Source organism: Oncorhynchus gorbuscha, linkage group LG24 (assembly GCF_021184085.1).
Source record: "Oncorhynchus gorbuscha isolate QuinsamMale2020 ecotype Even-year linkage group LG24, OgorEven_v1.0, whole genome shotgun sequence".
NCBI classification, from domain to species: Eukaryota; Metazoa; Chordata; class Actinopteri; order Salmoniformes; family Salmonidae; genus Oncorhynchus; species Oncorhynchus gorbuscha.
In genome coordinates, this window is record NC_060196.1 from 24166627 (window position 1) to 24188452 (window position 21826).

The 21826-nt window shown below is 43.9% G+C and overlaps 1 protein-coding gene across 1 annotated transcript in view; it reads left to right on the plus strand.

Annotated features, from left to right (window-relative positions):
* Positions 1-3728: 3728 nt before the first annotated feature.
* The window catches only part of LOC124012058 (zinc finger protein ZFPM2-like), a 138877-nt gene continuing 120779 nt past the window's right edge, over positions 3729-21826 (plus strand). The window contains exon 1 of the mRNA XM_046325430.1: positions 3729-3988. Within this exon, the coding sequence (XP_046181386.1) occupies positions 3949-3988 (40 nt within the window). The 5' untranslated portion in view covers positions 3729-3948. The remainder of the gene's footprint in view (positions 3989-21826) is intronic.

The window sequence follows — 21826 nt, forward strand, 5'->3', positions numbered from 1 at the left end:
GTTTCCTCCTGCTCGGTGTGTGCTCACTGCAAGGCTCCTAGACACCTGCCAAGAGGTAAGTTACAACCCTTACCCGTTCCACAACGGCCGTGGTTGCACCTGTCGTGGATTTCCTAACCGATCTTCCACCTTCACAGGGTAACAACACAATCCTGGTCATTGTGGATCATTTTTCTAAGTTCCGTCATTTCCTGCCTTTGCCCGGTCTCCCTACGGCCCTACAAACTGCAGAGGCCTTGTTTACGCACTTCTTTCGGCACTACGGGGTGCCTGAGGATATAGTGTCTGATCGGGGTGCCCAGTTCACGTCAAGGGTCTGGAAGGAGTTCATGGAACATCTGGGGATCTCGGTCAGCCTTACCTCGGGTTTTCACCCTGAGAGTAACGGGCAGGTGGAGACAGTGAACCAGGATGTGGGTAGGTTTCTGAGGTCTTATTGCCAGGACCGGCCGGGGGAGTGGGCGGCGTTCGTGCCCTGGGCAGAGATGGCCCAGAACTCGCTCTGCCACTCCTCCACTAACCTCTCCCCCTTCCAGTGTGTATTGGCGTATCAGCCTGGCTCCTTGGCATCAGAGTAAAATCGAGGCTCATGCGGTGGATGACTGGTTCAGGCGCGCGGAGGAAACATGGGAGGGCACCTATGTTCACCTTCAGCGAGCCATGCTTCGCCAGAAAGTTGGTGCAGACCGTCACTGCAGTGAGGCCCCGGTGTACGCACTGGGAGACCGGGTCTGGGAGACCGGGTCCTCCACCTGCCCTGCCGGAAGCTAGGTCCGCAGTTTGTGGAGCCATTTAAAGTCCTGAGGAGAGTGAACGAGGTATGTTATAGGTTACAGCTTCCCCCTGAATACCGCATTAACCACGTGTCTCTCCTCAGGCTGGTAGTGGCTGGCCCGCTCCAGGAGTCTGAGGTGGCGGAGGTTCCTCCGGCCCCTCTGGACATCGAGGGGGCCCCAGCTCACTCCGTTCATTCCATACTGGATTTGAGACGTCGGGCGAGGGGCCTTCAGTACCTCATGGACTGGGAGTGGTATGGTTCGGAGGAGAGATGCTGGGTTCCGGTGGAGGACGTGTTGGACCCTTCAATGCTGCACGAGTTCCACCGTTTCCGTCCGGATCGCCCTGCGCCTCGCCCTCCGGGTCATCCCCCAAGGCCGGTGTCGGTGTACACCTGGTTTCATTTCCCTAATTATGTGTTGTGTATTTAGCTCTCCGTTTCCCCATGTCTTTGTGCTAGAGGTTGACCGATTAATCGGAATGGCTGATTAATTAGGGCCGATTTCAAGTTTTCATAACAAACAGAAATCTGTATTTTGGGGGGCCAATTTGCAGATATTTATACGTTTATTTAACTAGGCAAGTCAGTTAAGAACACATTATTATTTTCAATGACGGCCTAGGAACGGTGGGTTAACTGCCTTGTTCAGGTGCAGAACGACAGATTTTCACCTGGTCAGCTCGGGGGATCCAATCTTGCAACTTTACAGTTAACTAGTCCAACGCAATAACGACCTGCCTCTCTCTCGTTGCACTCCACAAGGAGACTGCCTGTTACGCGAATGCAGTAAGCCAAGGTAAGTTGCTAGCTAGCATTAAACTTATCTTATAAAAAACAATCAACCATAATCACTAGTTAACTACACATGGTTGATGATATTTCTAGATATTATCTAGGGTGTCCTGCGTTGCATATAATCTGACTGAGCATACAAGCATACAAGTATCTAAGTACCTAACTGAGTGGTGGTAGGCAGAAGCAAGTGCGTAAACATTCATTCAAACAGCACTTTCATGCGTTTTGCCAGCAGCTCTTCGTTGTGCGTCAAGCATTGCGCTGTTTATGACATCAAGCCTATCAACTCCCGAGATGAGGCTGGTGTAACCGAGGTGAAATGGCTAGCTTGTTAGCGCGTGCTAATAGCGTTTCAAGCGTCACTCGCGCTGAGCCTTCTAGTAGTTGTTCCCCTTGCTCTGCATGGGTAACGCTGCTTCGATGGTGGCTGTTATCGTTGTGTTGCTGGTTCGAGCCCAGGGAGGAGCGAGGAGAGGGACGGAAGCTTTACTGTTACACTGGCAATACTAAAGTGCCTATAAGAACATCCAATAGTCAAAGGTTAATGAAATACAAATGGTATAGAGGGAAATAGTCCTATAATTCCTATAATAACCTCAACCTAAACCATTTTACCTGGGAATATTGAAGACTCGTGTTAAAAGGAACCACCAGCTTTCATATGTTCTCATGTTCTGAGTGTAATGCTCCGGGTGTCGTGGGTGTGGAGTCAAACGCAGGAGACAGAGAGTGCAATGCTGTGCGTCTTTAATAGCACCAACGCACCACAGGGTGCTCACAATAGTAACGGCCCCAAACACAGGGAATGAAAATGTACAACGGAAAAATCACGACCAGGCACTAACACATACCTCTACAACAGAGCCGAAGGTTACACTGAAATAATCCCGCACAACAACCAGGCGGGCCGGCTGTCTAATAAAGACAAACTAATCATACATAAACAGGTGCTACCAATAAACATACAAGGAGGGGGAGGAAAGACAATCAGTGGCAGCTAATAGGCCGGTGACGACGACCGCCGAGCGCCACTCGTGACACTGAGCAAGGAACTGAAACGTTAGCTTTCTTACATAGCACATATTGCACTTTTACTTTCTTCTCCAACTCTTTGTTTTTGCATTATTTAAACCAAATTGAACATGTATCATTATTTACTTGAGGGTAAATTGATTTTATTGATGTATTATATTGTATTGTATTATATACTTATTATAAGTTAAAATAAGTGTTCATTCAGTATTGTTGTAATTGTCATTATTACAAAAAATAAATAAAACGGCCGATGAATCGGTATCGGCTTTTTTGGTCCTCCAATAATCATTATCGGCATTGAAAAATCATAATCGGTCGACCTTCACTTTGTGCGTGATTGTTTATTGTTAGGTCGGTACGTTTCCGGCTGGTTCATTCCCGGGTGCTGCCTTACTCAAGAAAACAGAAAAAGAGACTCTGACAAGGAGAAAGAAATGTGGGACCAATGCGCAGCGTGGTATGTGTTCACGATGTTTATTGACTGAACACTGAAAATACAAAATAACAATGTGAAATAAACCAAAACCAAAACAGTCCTGAAAGGTGCAGAAAACACTAGACAGAAAATAATTACCCAAAACTAAAATGGGGAAAACAGGCTACCTAAGTATGATTCTCAATCAGAGACAACAAACGACACCTGCCTCTGATTGAGAACCATACCAGGCCAAACACATAAACACAACATAGATTACCCACCCCAACTCACGCCCTGACCAAACTAAGACAAAGACATAACAAAGGAACTAAGGTCAGAACGTGACAGACAATGTTTGTTTGCGGCTATATTAACTCAATTATATATATATATTTTTTTTTATTGTTTGCCAACTGATATGTGACACATAATAATGCAACAATAACATGCAAAACAGTCAAGCCCAAAAAAGCCCAGCTTTATTAACTCAATGATATATATATATTTTTTTTTTCTTTCGTTTTTTGCTAATAATGTGGGGCTCAAAGCAGGTGGGGCTCACCTGCCGTGAATGAAGGGGCCCCGCTGGTCCTGCTAGTATTGCGCCGCTGGTCCTGCCAGCAATGGAACACCGGGAGGCACACACCTCTTCTGAAACAAAAACGCGATCCTCTGTCAACGTCTCGCTTCAGTTCACGCGCACATCAGAGAACCACAGCCCTCTCAAAGGACTAGGTACGAGCGCGAGAGAAAAGAGAAGCTAAATACACCACGGGTGCTTGAGTCGTTTTATGTCAGTTACATGTAGCCTACTGTTCAATACCTATATAGTGTTTGGCGTTTGGATGAATCAAAAGGCATACTTGAGAAAATAACAGAAGGAATCAAGTGAGCAGCTCTCAGCTCTGAGCACTGAGCAGGCATGTCCCGAAGGAAGCAGAGCAATCCAAGGCAATTTAAATGTAAGTTTCTATTTCTCTACCTTTTGTGTTGCTTTATTAAAAAAATATATATTTAAACACATGCTGTATTATCTTCAACATATAGAATGTATTTCACAATAGAAAGTGAGAGCCATCATTACGATCAACTTTTGATTCGTAAATATTTCAGCAGCCTAGGCATGTCCCGAAGGAAGTAAAGCAATCCAAGGCAATTTAAACGTAAATGACTTCTGTGTTGCTTTATTAAAACACAGAAAACACGGGTTACTGAAATATTTCCGAATTAAAAGTTAATTGTAATGATGTCGCTCACTCTCTATTGTGAAATACATTCTACATGTTGAAAAAAATACAGCATGTGTGGAAATATGCAAGCGTATTTGGAAGAAATCATCATTATAGCAGTAGGCCTATATACTATATAATGAATGGTCACAATCATTTGTAAATAGTTGTATACAAAATGTTCTGGAGTTTTGTGAAATGTGGTAATTTTTGCAACTGTTGTTCTTGAGCAAGTGCAGTCTACTTTTTGTTGTTGCTCTTTTCATACTATTTCTTAGAAGTGTATGATTTAATACAATGTATCCATGTGTTCCATCAGCAGCCATGTGAAATCCTTAGATTAGGGCCAACTGAATGTATTTAAATTGACTGATTTCCTTATATGAACTGTAACTCAGTAAAATCTTGTTGCATTTATATTTTTGTTCAGTGTATTTTTAACCACTAAAAGTCACTGCATTAAATATCATTTTTCTGTTTGCTTGTGGGAAGATTTGTATTGTCATTTATCATTGATTCGGGGTAAAATCACCCAACACATTCTGATAACCTGTCCTAAACCTTTAACCTCATACAAACCACTGCCCTCATATGGCATTTGTTTACACATGACATGTTTCTATATATATATATATATATATATATATATATATATATATATATATATATATATATATATATATATATACACACACACATTTCATCATGACTATGCCCGTGGCTGTTTATGAAATAGGTTGTTATTGTTATGACAGTGTTATAACTTATTACTGAGAGTTCAAGTGAAGTGTTTACCTTGTATATAATGCAGTCTGTTCTGCTCACCTGATGTCATTGGACTGCCTTGGTGTTATCAGAGTAAAAACTCTAGTGTGTTTAAATCATTGAACTATTTCAACCCTTCTAACTTACATTAGGTCAACGCACCTGTATGTACTTTAATACAGTGTGTACTGTAATGCAGTGTGTACGTCTCACCCCCTATCATTGGGTTATACGTCAAAGTAAAAACTCAAGTATAGTTGGGGGAATGTGGTGAGCCTGAGAGCCAGCCCATCAGCACAGACAGTTATAGCAGAGGACAAAAAGGTTGTTAAAGGGTGAGGAGGATTTTTCTACTCCCCCTTCAAAGGAACGCATTGCCCCTGCCTGTTATCTGGCCATGCGATTCACAGTGAGCAGAGTATTTTAATATTTAGCTTATTCCATTCTCTGGGGTGCCCTCTGCAGAGCAGATAAAAAAAAAGAGGTCTGAAAGAGCTCCATTAATTTGCCCCGATGACTGAGGTGATAAGGGGAGATAATGGAGAAGATAAGCTGTAGAAGATATACCATCAGACACCCCATTATTACCATTAGAATTCCAGCCTGGCAGTCTGCAGTTTCCTGATAATCCCCCATCACCACTGGATGATAACACAAAAAAATAGTCACTCTGTCCACACTCCCCAGGCCCTTTGTTATCCCACCTCCAGGATATTCGGATAATATGGTGATATATATATTATGTCTTTTTTCCCCCGCCTCAACTTTTGTGCCCATATTAGTATAATTATTTCTCTATTTTTTTTCCATCACACAGAGATATAACAAAGGCATTTCTTTCTGGGAATCTTTCACGTTGGTTTTTCCACCTTCTTTCATCTTGCCTTCCCCAAAATACAGAGCTTTTATTGTAATAAGAGTTAGATCTCAAAACCAGATAGATGAAAAGGTGGTGTTGTATGGGAAAACATATATCAATGGTATCAGCCAAATCTAACCGGCCCAAGTTGGTAGCAGCTGTTGTTCTTTGCCTTATCACCTCTAAGCCAATATGCCAATAAATATTGTTCAGATTGGGCTGGCCAAAGTTATGACAGGGGGATTAAAATCATGTCCAGTGCATTGCAGATTGGGCTAGGCTGGGTATGTGTGATATGTGGTCGTGCGTTGAAACCTTCACAGTGTCCACACACCACCATGTCTCTTCTACACACACTGTACAACTTTAAGTAGTACCGTATTAATTATTTACATAAAATTGCATGGCAATGCACTCTGGGTGATTTGAAGCGTAAACAGTCAATTATACCGTAAATTCCAAAGAAATCTTGGTTTAACAGTACATTACTGTTACTGTACAGCACTGTGGGATTGGCAACTTGCAACCTTTTCAAACAATTAGGATTGATAGGACTGAGAGACATCAAGGTCTGAAGTGAACCAAACATGGTGTGTAAAACGTTTACTGCATAGGATTTACCTAAACGAATTACACCAAACATTACACTGTAATAAAAACAGTAATTTATACAGTCAATTTTTACATTAATCAACAGTAGAATAATGTGAAGCGTTATACTGCAACATACTGTAAATGGTGCATTATCAAAACATTTTGTGGGCAGTGAAAGAATTTCTGTATTTTGAATGATACTGTAATTCCATCCCACAGAATACAGTATCATAACGTATCTTTGGAGCGCTAAAAACCTTTTGACCACTAATGGGTGCACGGTGTTGTTGTTTCAGGCTCATTAACGTATTTTGCGGTTTGCCGTGTAAGAGGCTATATTTGTTGCACCTCTGAGTAAGAACGCTGTACCAATTGAACTCCTATGTGGTTATAGTGACCCACTTGTTTTGAGAACCACATTTTTTTTGCCTGTTTTGCATGTTATTTTGGCATTAAAACGTGTCATATATCAGTTTGCAAACAATGTAAAAAATAATATATATCATTGAGTTAATAAAGCCGCATACAAACATGGTCTCTTTTGTTTTCTTGAGTAAGGCAGGTCACTTTCTTATTTTACTGGTCAATAGGAAAGTTATTAGATGAAGCAAATAAACTACAGGAATGCTTTGCTAGTACAAACTGGATTATGTTCCGGGATTCTTCCGATGGCATTGAGGAGTACACCACATCAGTCACTGGCTTCATCAATAAGTGCATTGATGATGTCATCCCCATAGTGACCGTACGTACATACCCCAACCAGAAGCCATAGATTACAGGCAACATCTGCACTGAGCTAAAGGCTAGAGCTGCTGCTTTCAAGGAGCGGGACTCTAACCCGGAAGCTTATGAGAAATCCCTCTATGCCCTCCGACGAACCATCAGACAGGCAAAGCATCAATACAAGACTAAATTTGAATCGTACTACACCGGCTCCGACGCTTGTCGGATGTGGCAGGGCCTGCAAACTATTACAGACTACAAAGGGAAGGACAGCCGAGAGCTGCCCAGTGACACAAGCCTACCGGACGAGCTAAATAACTTCTATGCTCGCTTCGAAGCAAGTAACACTGAAACATGCACAAGAGCATCAGCTGTTCCAGACGACTGTGTGATCACGCTCTCCATAGCCGATGTAAGTAAGACCTCTAACAGGTCAACATTCACAAGGCCGCAGGGCCAGAAGGGTTGCCAGGATGTGTACTCAGAGCATGCGCTGACCAACTGGCAAGTGTCTTCACTGACATGTTCAACCTGTCCCTGACGGAGTCAACCTGTCCCTACAGCTCATCGTTCATTACCAGAGTGCCCTCAAAGCTCATCACTAAGCTACTTTACAGTAGGTGTACTGTAAAATGAAATACAAAATTTTGCTAGCCACTGAGTTACCTGTAAGTTACGGCTGTAATGGTTTTCGTCCTCCTCTTCTGGGGAGGAGTAGGAAGGATCGGACCAATGCACAGCGTGGTAAGTGTCCATAATATAATTTTAATGAAATATAACTGAACACAGAAAACAAAAGAATAAGAGAATAAATGGAAACCGACACAGTCCCGTATGGAGCAAACGCTGACACGGAAAATAATCACCCACAATCAAAATGGGGAAAACAGGCTACGTAAGTATGATTCTCAATCAGAGACAATGATCGACGGCTGCCTCTGATTGAGAACCATACCAGGCCAAACACAGAAATACAACATAGACAAAAGAACAGACTACCCACCCCAACTCAAGCCCTGACCAAACTAACACAAAGACATAATAAAGGAACTAAGGTTAGAACGTGACAACGGCAACCCCTTTACAGTATATAGTAGTTCCAGGTGATCAGAAATTGAATCAACAATATGAAATGTATGTTCTAAATATTCTAAATTCCCCTTATTAATTATAAAAGTCTGACTTCTATTGTTATTATATGCCAATTTGATAGTGTGGCTCTCAGTCAGTGAAGAATGAATAATTCCCAGATCAATGCGACATGAAGAGGGGTGACTGCATGCCAGCGTCTCTCTCTCCATCCCCAGCATCTGTGCACTCTGCTAATTAGGTAGACTGTGTTGTGGTCCATTGGTCTACAAAGAGGCGGCAGGTAGCCTAACGGTTAAGAGCGTTCGGCCAGTATCCAAAAGTTTTCCGTTTTGAATTCCAGATCGTACTAGGTGAAAATCTGTCAATGTGCCTTTGAGCAAGGCACTTAACTCTAATTGGGTAAGAGCGATTGACACATGTACAGTAGTTGGGACCTGACTAAGAGGAGTTCATGTTACTTTCTCTCCCCCTCTACAATATTATAAAACAATACTCTGCATCGTTTCACGTTGACGATGGTTATCACTGCGACCAAGATGGCACAGGGATGAAAGGAGCGTTGTCAGGTGATCCTCTCTGTTAGCAAGCGGAGCACTGAGCGGTCTGGCCAAGTCAGACCCTGTGGGAGGTTATGAAAGGTGTTGATGACTGCTTTCTTTGTTAAATGAGGGGGGTTGATAACTACTTCCTCGGATGAATGAAAGGTGTTGATTTGTTACAGTGTTTCCCTTTTGGGGTAGATTTACTGTGGTGTACATTTGGGGCTATTGTGTTGAGAGGCTGGTTAGAAAGTGTTGGAGTTGATGAGAGTGAATGAATGAATTGTATGGACTGTTTGGGAAACTTTCCGTTGTGCCTCAATATGCAGAGAAAATGTGCATTAAAGAATAGAATCTGTCTTCAATTAACCACACTGGAAAAACTTTTAAAGTTTGTTTTGTGATGGAAAAATGAGGTACAAACTGGTGTGAACTGCTTAATTCCAGAATTGACACAATCATCGCAATCCATTGAAATTGGCCTCGTTCATTTCTGATATAATCAATGTAAAAAAGCAAGATGTTTATTTGACAAATCTTTATATGTTCCAGTGTTTGTAGATTTGCTATTAGTGATGTCCAGCAAGCCTGCGGCAACAAAATCCCTTTTATTTTCAGGTTAACCTTCAGTTAGCTTGCAGGGATCAATGCTTGTGTTAGTCAACCACCATTATCAGTTACACCATCTCCCTTCTGTTTGTTGTTGTTGAATAACATCGATACCAATATCTAGTCTGCTCATGGTAGAACACAGAATGCGAGTTGTGAAGAAAAAAACATTGCAGGTTTGAATTCTTTCATTGATTAGTTTTTCTGCACAGAGGGAGGTGGATTTTCCACAAAGTATGGCAGGATAATCAGTGTGTTCTAATGTATTGTAAATGTAAAGGATTTGATTCAGAGAGGAAGGAAGTTGATTTTGTTCTGTAATTCGCTTAATTTAATTCCTTGTTGTAATTTGAATAATCTGTGAAGTTCAGAAAGGATTTGACTGTAGAGAAAGAGAGAGAGAGAGAGAGAGAGAAGGCCTAACCCCACTAGAGTCTGAACCAAGGAGGGTCTACAGCAACACCTAGATCTTCTGCACAGATTCTGTCAGACAAGGGGCCCTGACAGTACATCTCAGTAAGACCAAAATAATGGTGTTCCAAAGAAGGTCCAGTTGCAAGGACAACAAATACAAATTCCATCTGGACACCGTTGCCCCCCCCCCCAAAAGAATGTTAACTTCCACAATGCTGTGAACAATCTTAGAGACAACGCAAGAAGGGGCTTCTAACTCTATTACATAAAATTCGATATACTAAGTAGGATCTGGCAAAAAATACTTGAATAATTTATAGAACCCATTGCCCTTTATGGATGTGATGTCTAGGATCCGCTCACCAACCAAGAATTCACAAAATGGGACAATCACCAAATGAATACTCTGCATGCAGAATTCTGCAAGAATATCCCCAGAGTACAACATAAAACAGCAAATAATGCAGGCAGAGCAGAATTAGGCCGATACCCGCTAATGATCAAAATCCAGAAAAGAGACGTTAAATTCTACACCCACCTAAAAGGAAGCGATTCCCAAACCTTCGATAACAAAGCCATCACCTAAAGAGAGATTAACCTAAGTAAATTGGTCATGGGGCTCTGTTCTCAAACAGACCCCAGAGATCCCCAGGACAGCAACTCAGTTAGACCCAACCAAATCAAAACAAAGAGATAATTGCTTGACACATTGGAAAAAGTTAACAAAAAAATGACAAAACTAGAACGCTGTTTGGCCCTATACAGAGAGTGCACAGTGACAGAATACCTGACCAGTATGACTGACCAAAGCTGCTGCTCCAGTTTCAACTGTTCTGCCTGCGGCTATGGAACCCTGACCTGTTCACTGGACGTGCTACCTGTCCCAGACCTGAAGCAGAGACAGCAGGAGCGGTAGAGATACTCTGAATGATCGGCTATGAAAAGCCAACTGACATTTACTCCTGAGGTGCTGACTTGTTGCACCCTCAACAACTACTGTGATTATTATTATTTGACCCTGCTGGTCATTTATGAACATTTGAACATCTTGGCCATGTTCTGTTATAATCTCCACCCGGCACAGCCAGAAGAGGCCACCCCTCATAGCCTGGTTTCTCTCTAGGTTTCTTCCTAGATTTAAGCCTTTCTAGGGAGTTTTTCCTAGCCACCGTGCTTCTACACCTGCATTGTTTGCTGTTTGGGGTTTTAGGCTGGGTTTCTGTACAGTAATTTGATAAATCAGCTGATGTAAGAAGAGCTATATAAATACATTTGATTTGATTTAAGGAAAGCTTTGACTATTTACAGACTCAGTGAGCATAGCCGTGCTATGGAGAGAGGCCGCCATCGGCAGACCTTGTTCTCAAGATAAGACAGGCTATGTGCACACTGCCCACAAAATGAGGTGGAAACTGAGCTGCACTTCCTAACGTTCTGCCAAATGTTTGTGTCATGTTTTGTCATTTATTATCTTGTCTTGTCCCTGTGCTTCCCATTCTATTCGTTTCCCTCTGCTGGTCTTATTAGGTTCTTTCCCTCTTTCTATCCCTCTCTCTCCCCCTCCCTCCCTCTCTCACTCTCTCGCTCTCTCTTCTCTCTATCGTTCCGTTCCTGCTCCCAGCTGTTCCTATTCCCCTAATCATCATTTAGTCTTCCCACACCTGTTCCCGATCCTTTTCCCTGATTAGAGTCCCTATTTCACTCCTTGTTTCCCGTACCTGCCCTGTCGGATCCTCATTTATAATTCACCGTGCTGTGTCAATGTTTTGCCCTGTCGTGTCGTGTTTCCCTCAGATGCTGCGTGGTGAGCAGGTGTCTGAGTCTGCTAGGTTCAAGTGCCTTCCCGAGGCAACCTGCAGTTCTCGATCAAGTCTCCAGTCTGTTCTTGTCTTTACGTGTAGTATTATGCTTTTTGTTTTGTAAAGTTTATTCTGGATTAAATACTCTGTTTTCTCCAAGTCGCTTTTGGGTCCTCATTCACCGGCATGACAGAAGGATCCGACCAAGGAATGGACCCAGCGACTACAGACGCTCGTAACACTGCCGTCGAGATCCAAGGAGCCATGCTCGGCAGACACGAGCAGGAATTGTCTGCTGCTCGCCATGCCGTGGAGAACCTGGCCGCTCAGGTTTCCGACCTCTCTGGACAGTTCCAGAGTCTTCGTCTCGTGCCACCTGTTACTTCCTGGCCTGCCGAGCCTCCAGAACCTAGGGTTAATAACCCACCTTGCTACTCCGGGCAGCCCACTGAGTGCCGCTCCTTTCTCACCCAGTGTGAGATTGTGTTCTCTCTCCAACCCAACACATACTCTAGAGAGAGAGCTCGGGTTGCTTACGTCATTTCACTCCTTACTGGCCGGGCCCGAGAGTGGGGCACAGCTATCTGGGAGGCAAGGGCTGATTGTTCTAACAATTACCAGAACTTTAAAGAGGAGATGATTCAGATTTTTGACCGTTCAGTTTTTGGTGGGGAGGCTTCTAGGGTCCTGGCTTCCCTATGCCAAGGTGATCGATCCATAACGGATTACTCTATAGAGTTTCGTACTCTTGCTGCCTCTAGTGACTGGAACGAGCCGGCGCTGCTCGCTCGTTTTCTGGAGGGACTCCACACAGTGGTCAAAGATGAGATTCTCTCTCGGGAGGTTCCTTCCTGTGTGGACTCTTTGATTGCTCTCGCCATCCGCATAGAACGACGGGTAGATCTTCGTCACCAGGCTCGTGGAAGAGAGCTCGCATCAACGGTGTTTCCCTGCTCCGCATCGCAACCATCTCCCTCCTCTGGCTCTGAGACTGAGCCCATGCAGCTGGGAGGGATTCGCATCTCGACTAAGGAGAGGGAACGGAGGATCACCAACCGCCTGTGCCTCTATTGCGGATTTGATGGACATTTTGTTAATTCATGTCCAGTAAGAGGCCAGAGCCCATCAGTAAGCGGAGGGCTACTGGTGAGCGCTACTACTCAGGTCTCTTCATCTAGATCTTGTACTACTATGTCGGTCCATCTACGCTGGACCGGTTCGGGTGCTACATGCAGTGCCTTGATTGACTCTGGGGCTGAGGGTTGTTTCATGGACGAAGCATGGGTTCGGAAACATAACATTCCTTTCAGACAGTTAGACAAGCCTACGCCCATGTTTGCCTTAGATGGTAGTCATCTTCCCAGTATCAAATTTGAGACACTACCTTTAACTCTCACAGTATCTGGTAACCACAGTGAGACTATTTCTTTTTTGATTTTTCATTCACCTTTCACACCTGTTGTTTTGGGTCATCCCTGGCTAGTATGTCATAATCCTTCTATTAATTGGTCTTGTAATTCTATCCTATCCTGGAACGTATCTTGTCATGTGAAGTGCTTAATGTCTGCCATCCCTCCCATTTCTTCTGTCCCCACTTCTCAGGAGGAACCTGGCGATTTGACAGGAGTGCCGGAGGAATATCATGATCTGCGCACGGTCTTCAGTCGGTCCCGAGCCAACTCCCTTCCTCCTCACCGGTCGTATGATTGTAGTATTGATCTCCTTCCGGGGACCACTCCTCCTCGGGGTAGACTATACTCTCTGTCGGCTCCCGAACGTAAGGCTCTCGAGGATTATTTATCTGTGTCTCTTGACGCCGGTACCATAGTGCCTTCTTCCTCTCCGGCCGGGGCGGGGTTCTTTTTGTTAAGAAGAAGGACGGTACTCTGCGCCCCTGCGTGGATTATCGAGGGCTGAATGACATAACGGTTAAGAATCGTTATCCGCTTCCCCTTATGTCATCAGCCTTCGAGATTCTGCAGGGAGCCAGGTGCTTTACTAAGTTGGACCTTCGTAACGCTTACCATCTCGTGCGCATCAGAGAGGGGGACGAGTGGAAAACGGCGTTTAACACTCCGTTAGGGCATTTTGAGTACCGGGTTCTGCCGTTTGGTCTCGCCAATGCGCCAGCTGTTTTTCAGGCATTAGTTAATGATGTTCTGAGAGACATGCTGAACATCTTTGTTTTTGTCTATCTTGACGATATCCTGATTTTTTCACCGTCACTCGAGATTCATGTTCAGCACGTTCGACGTGTTCTACAGCGCCTTTTAGAGAATTGTCTCTACGTAAAGGCTGAGAAGTGCTCTTTTCATGTCTCCTCCGTTACTTTTCTCGGTTCCGTTATTTCCGCTGAAGGCATTCAGATGGATTCCGCTAAGGTCCAAGCTGTCAGTGATTGGCCCGTTCCAGGGTCACGTGTCGAGTTGCAGCGCTTTTTAGGTTTCGCTAATTTCTATCGGCGTTTCATTCGTAATTTCGGTCAAGTTGCTGCCCCTCTCACAGCTCTTACTTCTGTCAAGACGTGTTTTAAGTGGTCCGGTTCCGCCCAGGGAGCTTTTGATCTTCTAAAAGAATGTTTTACGTCCGCTCCTATCCTCGTTACTCCTGACGTCACTAGACAATTCATTGTCGAGGTTGACGCTTCAGAGGTAGGCGTGGGAGCCATTCTATCCCAGCGCTTCCAGTCTGACGATAAGGTTCATCCTTGCGCTTATTTTTCTCATCGCCTGTCGCCATCTGAGCGCAACTATGATGTGGGTAACCGTGAACTGCTCGCCATCCGCTTAGCCCTAGGCGAATGGCGACAGTGGTTGAAGGGGGCGACCGTTCCTTTTGTCGTTTGGACAGACCATAAGAACCTTGAGTACATCCGTTCTGCCAAACGACTTAATGCCCGTCAAGCTCGTTGGGCGTTGTTTTTCGCTCGTTTCGAGTTTGTGATTTCTTACCGTCCGGGTAGCAAGAACACCAAGCCTGATGCCTTATCCCGTCTGTTTAGTTCTTCTGTGGCTTCTACTGATCCCGAGGGATTCTTCCTTATGGGCGTGTTGTCGGGTTGACAGTCTGGGGAATTGAAAGACAGGTTAAGCAAGCACTCACGCACACTGCGTCGCCGCGCGCTTGTCCTAGTAACCTCCTTTTCGTTCCTGTTTCCACTCGTCTGGCTGTTCTTCAGTGGGCTCACTCTGCCAAGTTAGCTGGTCATCCCGGTGTTCGAGGCACTCTTGCGTCTATTCGCCAGCGATTTTGGTGGCCGACTCAGGAGCGTGACACGCGCCGTTTCGTGGCTGCTTGTTCGGACTGCGCGCAGACTAAGTCGGGTAACTCTCCTCCTGCCGGTCGTCTCAGACCGCTCCCCATTCCTTCTCGACCATGGTCTCACATCGCCCTAGACTTCATTACCGGTCTGCCTTTGTCTGCGGGGAAGACTGTGATTCTTACGGTTGTCGATAGGTTCTCTAAGGCGGCACATTTCATTCCCCTCGCTAAACTTCCTTCCGCTAAGGAGACGGCACAAATCATTATCGAGAATGTGTTCAGAATTCATGGCCTCCCGTTAGACGCCGTTTCAGACAGAGGCCCGCAATTCACGTCACAGTTTTGGAGGGAGTTCTGTCGTTTGATTGGTGCGTCCGTCAGTCTCTCTTCCGGGTTTCATCCCCAGTCTAACGGTCAAGCAGAGAGGGCCAATCAGACGATTGGTCGCATACTACGCAGCCTTTCTTTCAGAAACCCTGCGTCTTGGGCAGAACAGCTCCCCTGGGCAGAATACGCTCACAACTCGCTTCCTTCGTCTGCTACCGGGTTATCTCCGTTTCAGAGTAGTCTGGGTTACCAGCCTCCTCTATTCTCTTCCCAGCTTGCCGAGTCCAGCGTTCCCTCCGCTCAAGCGTTTGTCCAACGTTGTGAGCGCACCTGGAGGAGGGTGAGGTCTGCACTTTGCCGCTACAGGGCACAGACTGTGAGAGCCGCCAATAAACGCAGGATTAAGAGTCCTAGGTATTGTTGCGGCCAGAGAGTGTGGCTTTCCACTCGCAACCTTCCTCTTACGACAGCTTCTCGTAAGTTGACTCCGCGGTTCATTGGTCCGTTCCGTGTCTCCCAGGTCGTCAATCCTGTCGCTGTGCGACTGCTTCTTCCGCGACATCTTCGTCGCGTCCATCCTGTCTTCCATGTCTCCTGTGTTAAGCCCTTTCTTCGCACCCCCGTTCGTCTTCCCTCCCCCTCCCGTCCTTGTCGAGAGCGCACCTATTTACAAGGTACATAAGATCATGGACATGCGTTCTCGGGGACGGGGTCACCAATACTTAGTGGATTGGGAGGGTTACGGTCCTGAGGAGAGGAGTTGGGTTCCGTCTCGGGACGTGCTGGACCGTTCACTCATTGATGATTTCCTCCGTTGCCGCCAGGATTCCTCCTCGAGTGCGCCAGGAGGCGCTCGGTGAGTGGGGGGGTACTGTCATGTTTTGTCATTTATTATCTTGTCTTGTCCCTGTGCTTCCCATTCTATTCGTTTCCCTCTGCTGGTCTTATTAGGTTCTTTCCCTCTTTCTATCCCTCTCTCTCCCCCTCCCTCTCTCACTCTCTCGCTCTCTCTTCTCTCTATCGTTCCGTTCCTGCTCCCAGCTGTTCCTATTCCCCTAATCATCATTTAGTCTTCCCACACCTGTTCCCGATCCTTTTCCCTGATTAGAGTCCCTATTTCACTCCTTGTTTCCCGTACCTGCCCTGTCGGATCCTCATTTATAATTCACCGTGCTGTGTCAATGTTTTGCCCTGTCGTGTCGTGTTTCCCTCAGATGCTGCGTGGTGAGCAGGTGTCTGAGTCTGCTAGGTTCAAGTGCCTTCCCGAGGCAACCTGCAGTTCTCGATCAAGTCTCCAGTCTGTTCTTGTCTTTACGTGTAGTATTATGCTTTTTGTTTTGTAAAGTTTATTCTGGATTAAATACTCTGTTTTCGCCAAGTCGCTTTTGGGTCCTCATTCACCGGCATGACAATTTGACCATATTAGAGACACATATTTCCCTCAAATTACACAGACCCATGCAGATCTCACTTAGACTTTTCAGCAAAACTCTAAACACATTCTCATACTCAAAACACACTCTGCACTCTAATGCACATGTCATCCATACTGGTAAACACAAGTGGCAACAATCAAATACAAATAGAGAACCCATGTCATTGATTGAACACAACCACTCAAAATTGATTTAACCTGTTTCAAATGATGCGACACAACCAATATAAACCAGTTCAGAGAGCAAACAGGTTGTTGAAGGTGGGAAGGAGAACGTCTGAGAATGGATACTGTAGTACAGTGCATTGTAGGCTGTATACTGTACAATAGACAAATTGTATGGCCCTGAACATTGTGCTTTACATTTATGAACAGTACTGACTGCTCAATAGATTTTGACTGGTTGCAGGTTCATATCAACAAAGAACAAGAATTACAGTATCACAGAGACAAAGGACAAGTTTGTGAGATGCAGGGTAAAAACAGGGGTACATGGAGGAGGAAGAACAAAAATCAAAATTGCAAAGTGCAAAGCAAAATAGTATTTCTGATCAAAAGACAATGACGTAAAAATATGAATATATATTTAGATTAAAAATGTACTTCTCCCTGAGAATTGTATGTTTTGAATAATGTGTTTTCTATTTTTTGGTGTATTGTTTACTGACTGCTTGAGAGTGTATATCATTTTGATCCCTTTGTTTATGATTTGAGAGCAGTGTTTGATTTTGAACACAGGTAAAACTGTTTTGAGGCTAATGTTTCATTTTGCAAGAGGAGTCAGAGGTTATGCAAATAGTGCTTGAAGATGAGGTTTTGTGTTTAATGTTTTCAGGAAATGGAGCAAGGTTTCAGAAATTGTGTTTTAGCAATTGAGAAAAACTGTAATTGAAATTGAGCTGTGAGTGAGTGAGTGAGAGAGAGAGAGAGAGAGAGAGAGAGAGAGAGAGAGAGAGAGAGAGAGAGAGAGAGAGAGAGAGAGAGAGAGAGAGAGAGAGAGTCTGAAGAGGAGAGTGAAGGTGATAAATTGGAAGGGAAGACAGACAGGTCTGATAAACACAGATTGGTTGATGTGAGGCAGCCAGACCAGCCACCAAGGAATCAACAGTTTGACTGTTGAAACTAGATCAAAATCTCTAGATCTCTTCAAACAGGGGGAACAGTAAGCAAGTCAAGGACAAACCCAGGTCAACTGTCCTTCCGTCTCCTTTCCTTTCTGAGTTTTAACACTACCGGTGTCCCTCTATTGTGAAGTTTAGGCTTTATTTTGTTGACACTAAATACAAGAGGCAACACTTAAGGAAGTATTGGTGCTCCTCTCCTCTCTCCCAGTTAAAAGGGGGGGGGGGGGCGACATTCATTATTCTGGGGGATTTGAACCTTTTGGTGGTTAAGGGCTGTGCAATCAGTCTTCCTAATCTCATTTAAAGATGGAAATAAACAATCAGTCTTCATGGTGAGGAAGAAAGCCCAGAGATGCACGTGGGTAGGATTATGGTAATGTGGGAATGAAACAAGCGTCTTTAATACACTGCACTAATAACTCTTTATGCATGCGAGAAGAAGATGGTTCCAACAAAAATGGGGGAAGACGAATCTCAATGACATTGTTTCTTTGAACCGAAAACTAAAATTTGCATGCAGATTTCTCAACATTAATCTGGGACTATTTGTTACAGATGGTAAATGTTCAGAGAACAAGTTAGAAAAAGGCCATCAAAAATCTCAGGGTAGGATTTCTGAGCTAGGATCAGGTCATCCATGTCCATATGACCTTATTCATTATGATCTAAAAGGCTAAACTGATGCAATGTTGAGGGAGACATTTTTATCTTCCCTCAAGTCCTGGAGGTAAACAACAGTCAATTTAGGTCTCAGGTTGTTCTCTCTCTCTCTCTCTCTCTCTCTCTCTCTCTCTCTCTCTCTCTCTCTCTCTCTCTCTCTCTCTCTCTCTCTCTCTCTCTCTCTCTCTCTCTCTCTCTCTCTCTCTCTCTCTCTCTCTCTCTCTCTCTCTCTCTCTCTCTCTCTCTCTCTCTCTCTCTCTCTCTCTCTCTCTCTCTCTCTCTCTCTCTCTCTCTCTCTCTCTCTCTCTCTCTCTCTCTCTCTCTCTCTCTCTCTCTCTCGATTCCTGGCCCACTGAAAACAGCCCTGAGGTGATAGCAGCACAGACCTAGGGAGAAATAGAGAGAGGGAGAGAGAGTAAGAGTGAGAAAGAGTGAGTGATATAGAGAGAGGCCAGAGATAGAGAGAGCCGTTAGTCACGGCACTGAGGAGATTGGACACACAATGCAGCATGGCACCGCACAGCGTAACGTGGTGGATCGGATTCCCTTGTCCCCAGCCAAGGTGCCACAGCTGCGTGTTTGATGTGTGGCAGCCGGGCAGGAGGGGCATGTGGAGAGTGCTATGCTCTCTCTCTCTCTGAAATAAAAATTCTGATCGCATTATTGGCATGAAATACAATTTGTAGATTTTTCCAAAGCAGTATAGTGGTATAGCATTTCAGTAAATACAGTACAATGCAATGAGGATAATGAAATACAGTTGATTTCAGTAGTAATAATAATAATAGTACATATAATAATGTATACAGGTACAACAATGCTGCTGTTGTATTGTGTAATCTTCGGTTGATACATAAAAAATAAAAAAAACGATTATAAAAAAATATATATATTGGCAAATAAATAAAAAACAAAATGTACATGGATGATGGTCACACTATTACTTGTAAGTTATATACAATGTAAATACTTCAAGTATTTATACTTCAAGTAGTTAATGGCCCTTATACGTACATACTGTATCTGGCAGTAATATTTTAGGTTTCTCCCTCATCCAAATTCACAGCTTTATGTCATTAGTAAATACATAGAAGTTGGGAATTCATTGAGATATTTTCTTGAAAAATATTTGGGAGTATTTCTCACAGTAGAGGAAAAAGTGCATCTCTGTCTCTACCTCCCCTGTCGTGCAGTGACCACATAGACACTCCTCTTTGGATAGCCATGTCTTTTTGTGTCTCCCTTTTTTGATAGCCAATTAGTGATCACTGAGCCTGTATTTGGTCAGGATCTGTCTATGTTTTGTATCTCTGATAGCTCTGCAGCTCAGGAGTACTGTGTTTAAGCATTTTATTCTTGATTCTGCCAGGGCCACATGCCTTTCCAGGTTTAAGGCGTTGTATTTTCTTTGAAAGTTTAGCCTGTGTAAATTGGTAGTCTATTGGGTTCTGGTTGTTTTTAATTGTATGTTGTAAGGAGCTGCGTTTTTCTTGAATATTTTGGGGATTTAAAGTAAGTGTAACGATCTGAGTGTAGTGGGTGAGGTGTCAAGCGCAGGAAGCAGAGAGTTCAGGTGAGTGCTATTTTAATGCACAGAGAAACGGCGAACATAAGCCAACCCTCACTAAAACACAGGGCGTAATGAACAAACAAATGCCCCAAACAGGGGGACTTAAACTGTCCAGAAAAAAAAACACAAAATGGGAAAACACAAAACCCATAGACGTGCACACAAGTACACCAAACAGACGGTCACAATAATTAATCCCGCACAAGGAACCAGGCGGGCCGGCTGACTAATAAAGCCTTACTACTAACTACCTAACTCAAAACAGGTGCATTCAATAAACACATAAGGAGGGGGAGGAAATAATCAGTGGCAGCTAGTTGGCCGGCGACTACGAGCGCCGAGCGCCACCCGAACGGGAAGGGGAGTGTCCTTCGGTCGGAGTCGTGACAATAAGTTCTTCTGATGGTATTACTTCATAGAGATTTAAAAATAAAAAAAATCCAAATGTTACCATTTTGAATGGCTACGTCATTCCTTTGTTTTCCATTTAAACCATTCCATTTCTCCCAGAACAATCTTCAATCTCTTTCAGAGTATTTCCAAAATGCTTCCATTTCTTCCATCTTAGATTTTGTTTGTATTCTTTCAATGTGTCACAATATCGTTGCCGAACGTCTCTATCCTGTGGTTGGTGATGTTTCCTACTTGATTTAAGCTCTAAAACATTTTCTTATGAGATTATTCACAGCCAAATGTATTGTCAGGGAGGTTTGGGCTGAATGTACTTAAAAGGAAATCAGTGATACAGATTGTAATTTCTGGGCAATGCACTGCTGTGTTTAAGTGTGCTGCGATGTCAGGGGCCCATCTGTATATTTTATTTAGATGAATCAGTGTACACAAACTCCCGCCCGTAATGGTGTCTGTGGTCTGACAGTGAATGCACTAATGGTGGAGGGGTTCAAGTCTGAGATTGCATAGTCAACAACATTGGTCACAAGAGCTGAACAGTAGGTGAATCTTCCCAAAGAAGAGATGCACTCTCCTTTCCATTTTAGTTTACTACCTGGTCAGGGCTATTTCTATTACTAGTGGGGTATATGGAGGGACGTACAAATGTACTGTATGTCTATTACCCTCAGGCTTTGCGGTTCAGAAGCTGTTCTAGCATTAAAATACCTACACAAACTGACATTCCCCTCATCTTGAAACTGGTTGGTCTCTCTTTGGAGATGACCAGAAAACTGATCATCATGGGAAAGATGAATCTGAGGGAGAAGCATAAACCACACCTATGTATAAATCATTGTCACTAAGGATTGTGCCCTTTTCTGAGTTTAACCAAATCTGGGTGTTACCCTTTTTATTTTTCTCAGTGAAGGGTCCCGTTTATATCATATGATCAATCCTCCCAAGTCCCTGTCCTGTTTTATGTTTTTATGTTTTAATGATTGAAGTAGAATTTCCCTATAGCCCGAAGGACTTTTAGAGTTTGCGGTCTTAAGACCTAAGGTAGAGGAGTACACGCCCTGGATAACTCAATAACTAAAACCCAACTAAAATATAAATGCAACATACAACAATCTGAGTTACGGTTCATATAAGGAAATCACTCAATTGAAATGAATGAATTAGGTTCTAATCCATGGATTTCACATGACTGGGAATGCAGATATGCATCTACATTTACATTTTACATTTAAGTCATTTAGCAGACGCTCTTATCCAGAGCGACTTACAAATTGGTGCATTCACCTTATGACATCCAGTGGAACAGTCACTTTACAATAGTGCATCTAAATCTTAAAGGGGGGGTGAGAGAGGAATACTTATCCTATCCTAGGTATTCCTTAAAGA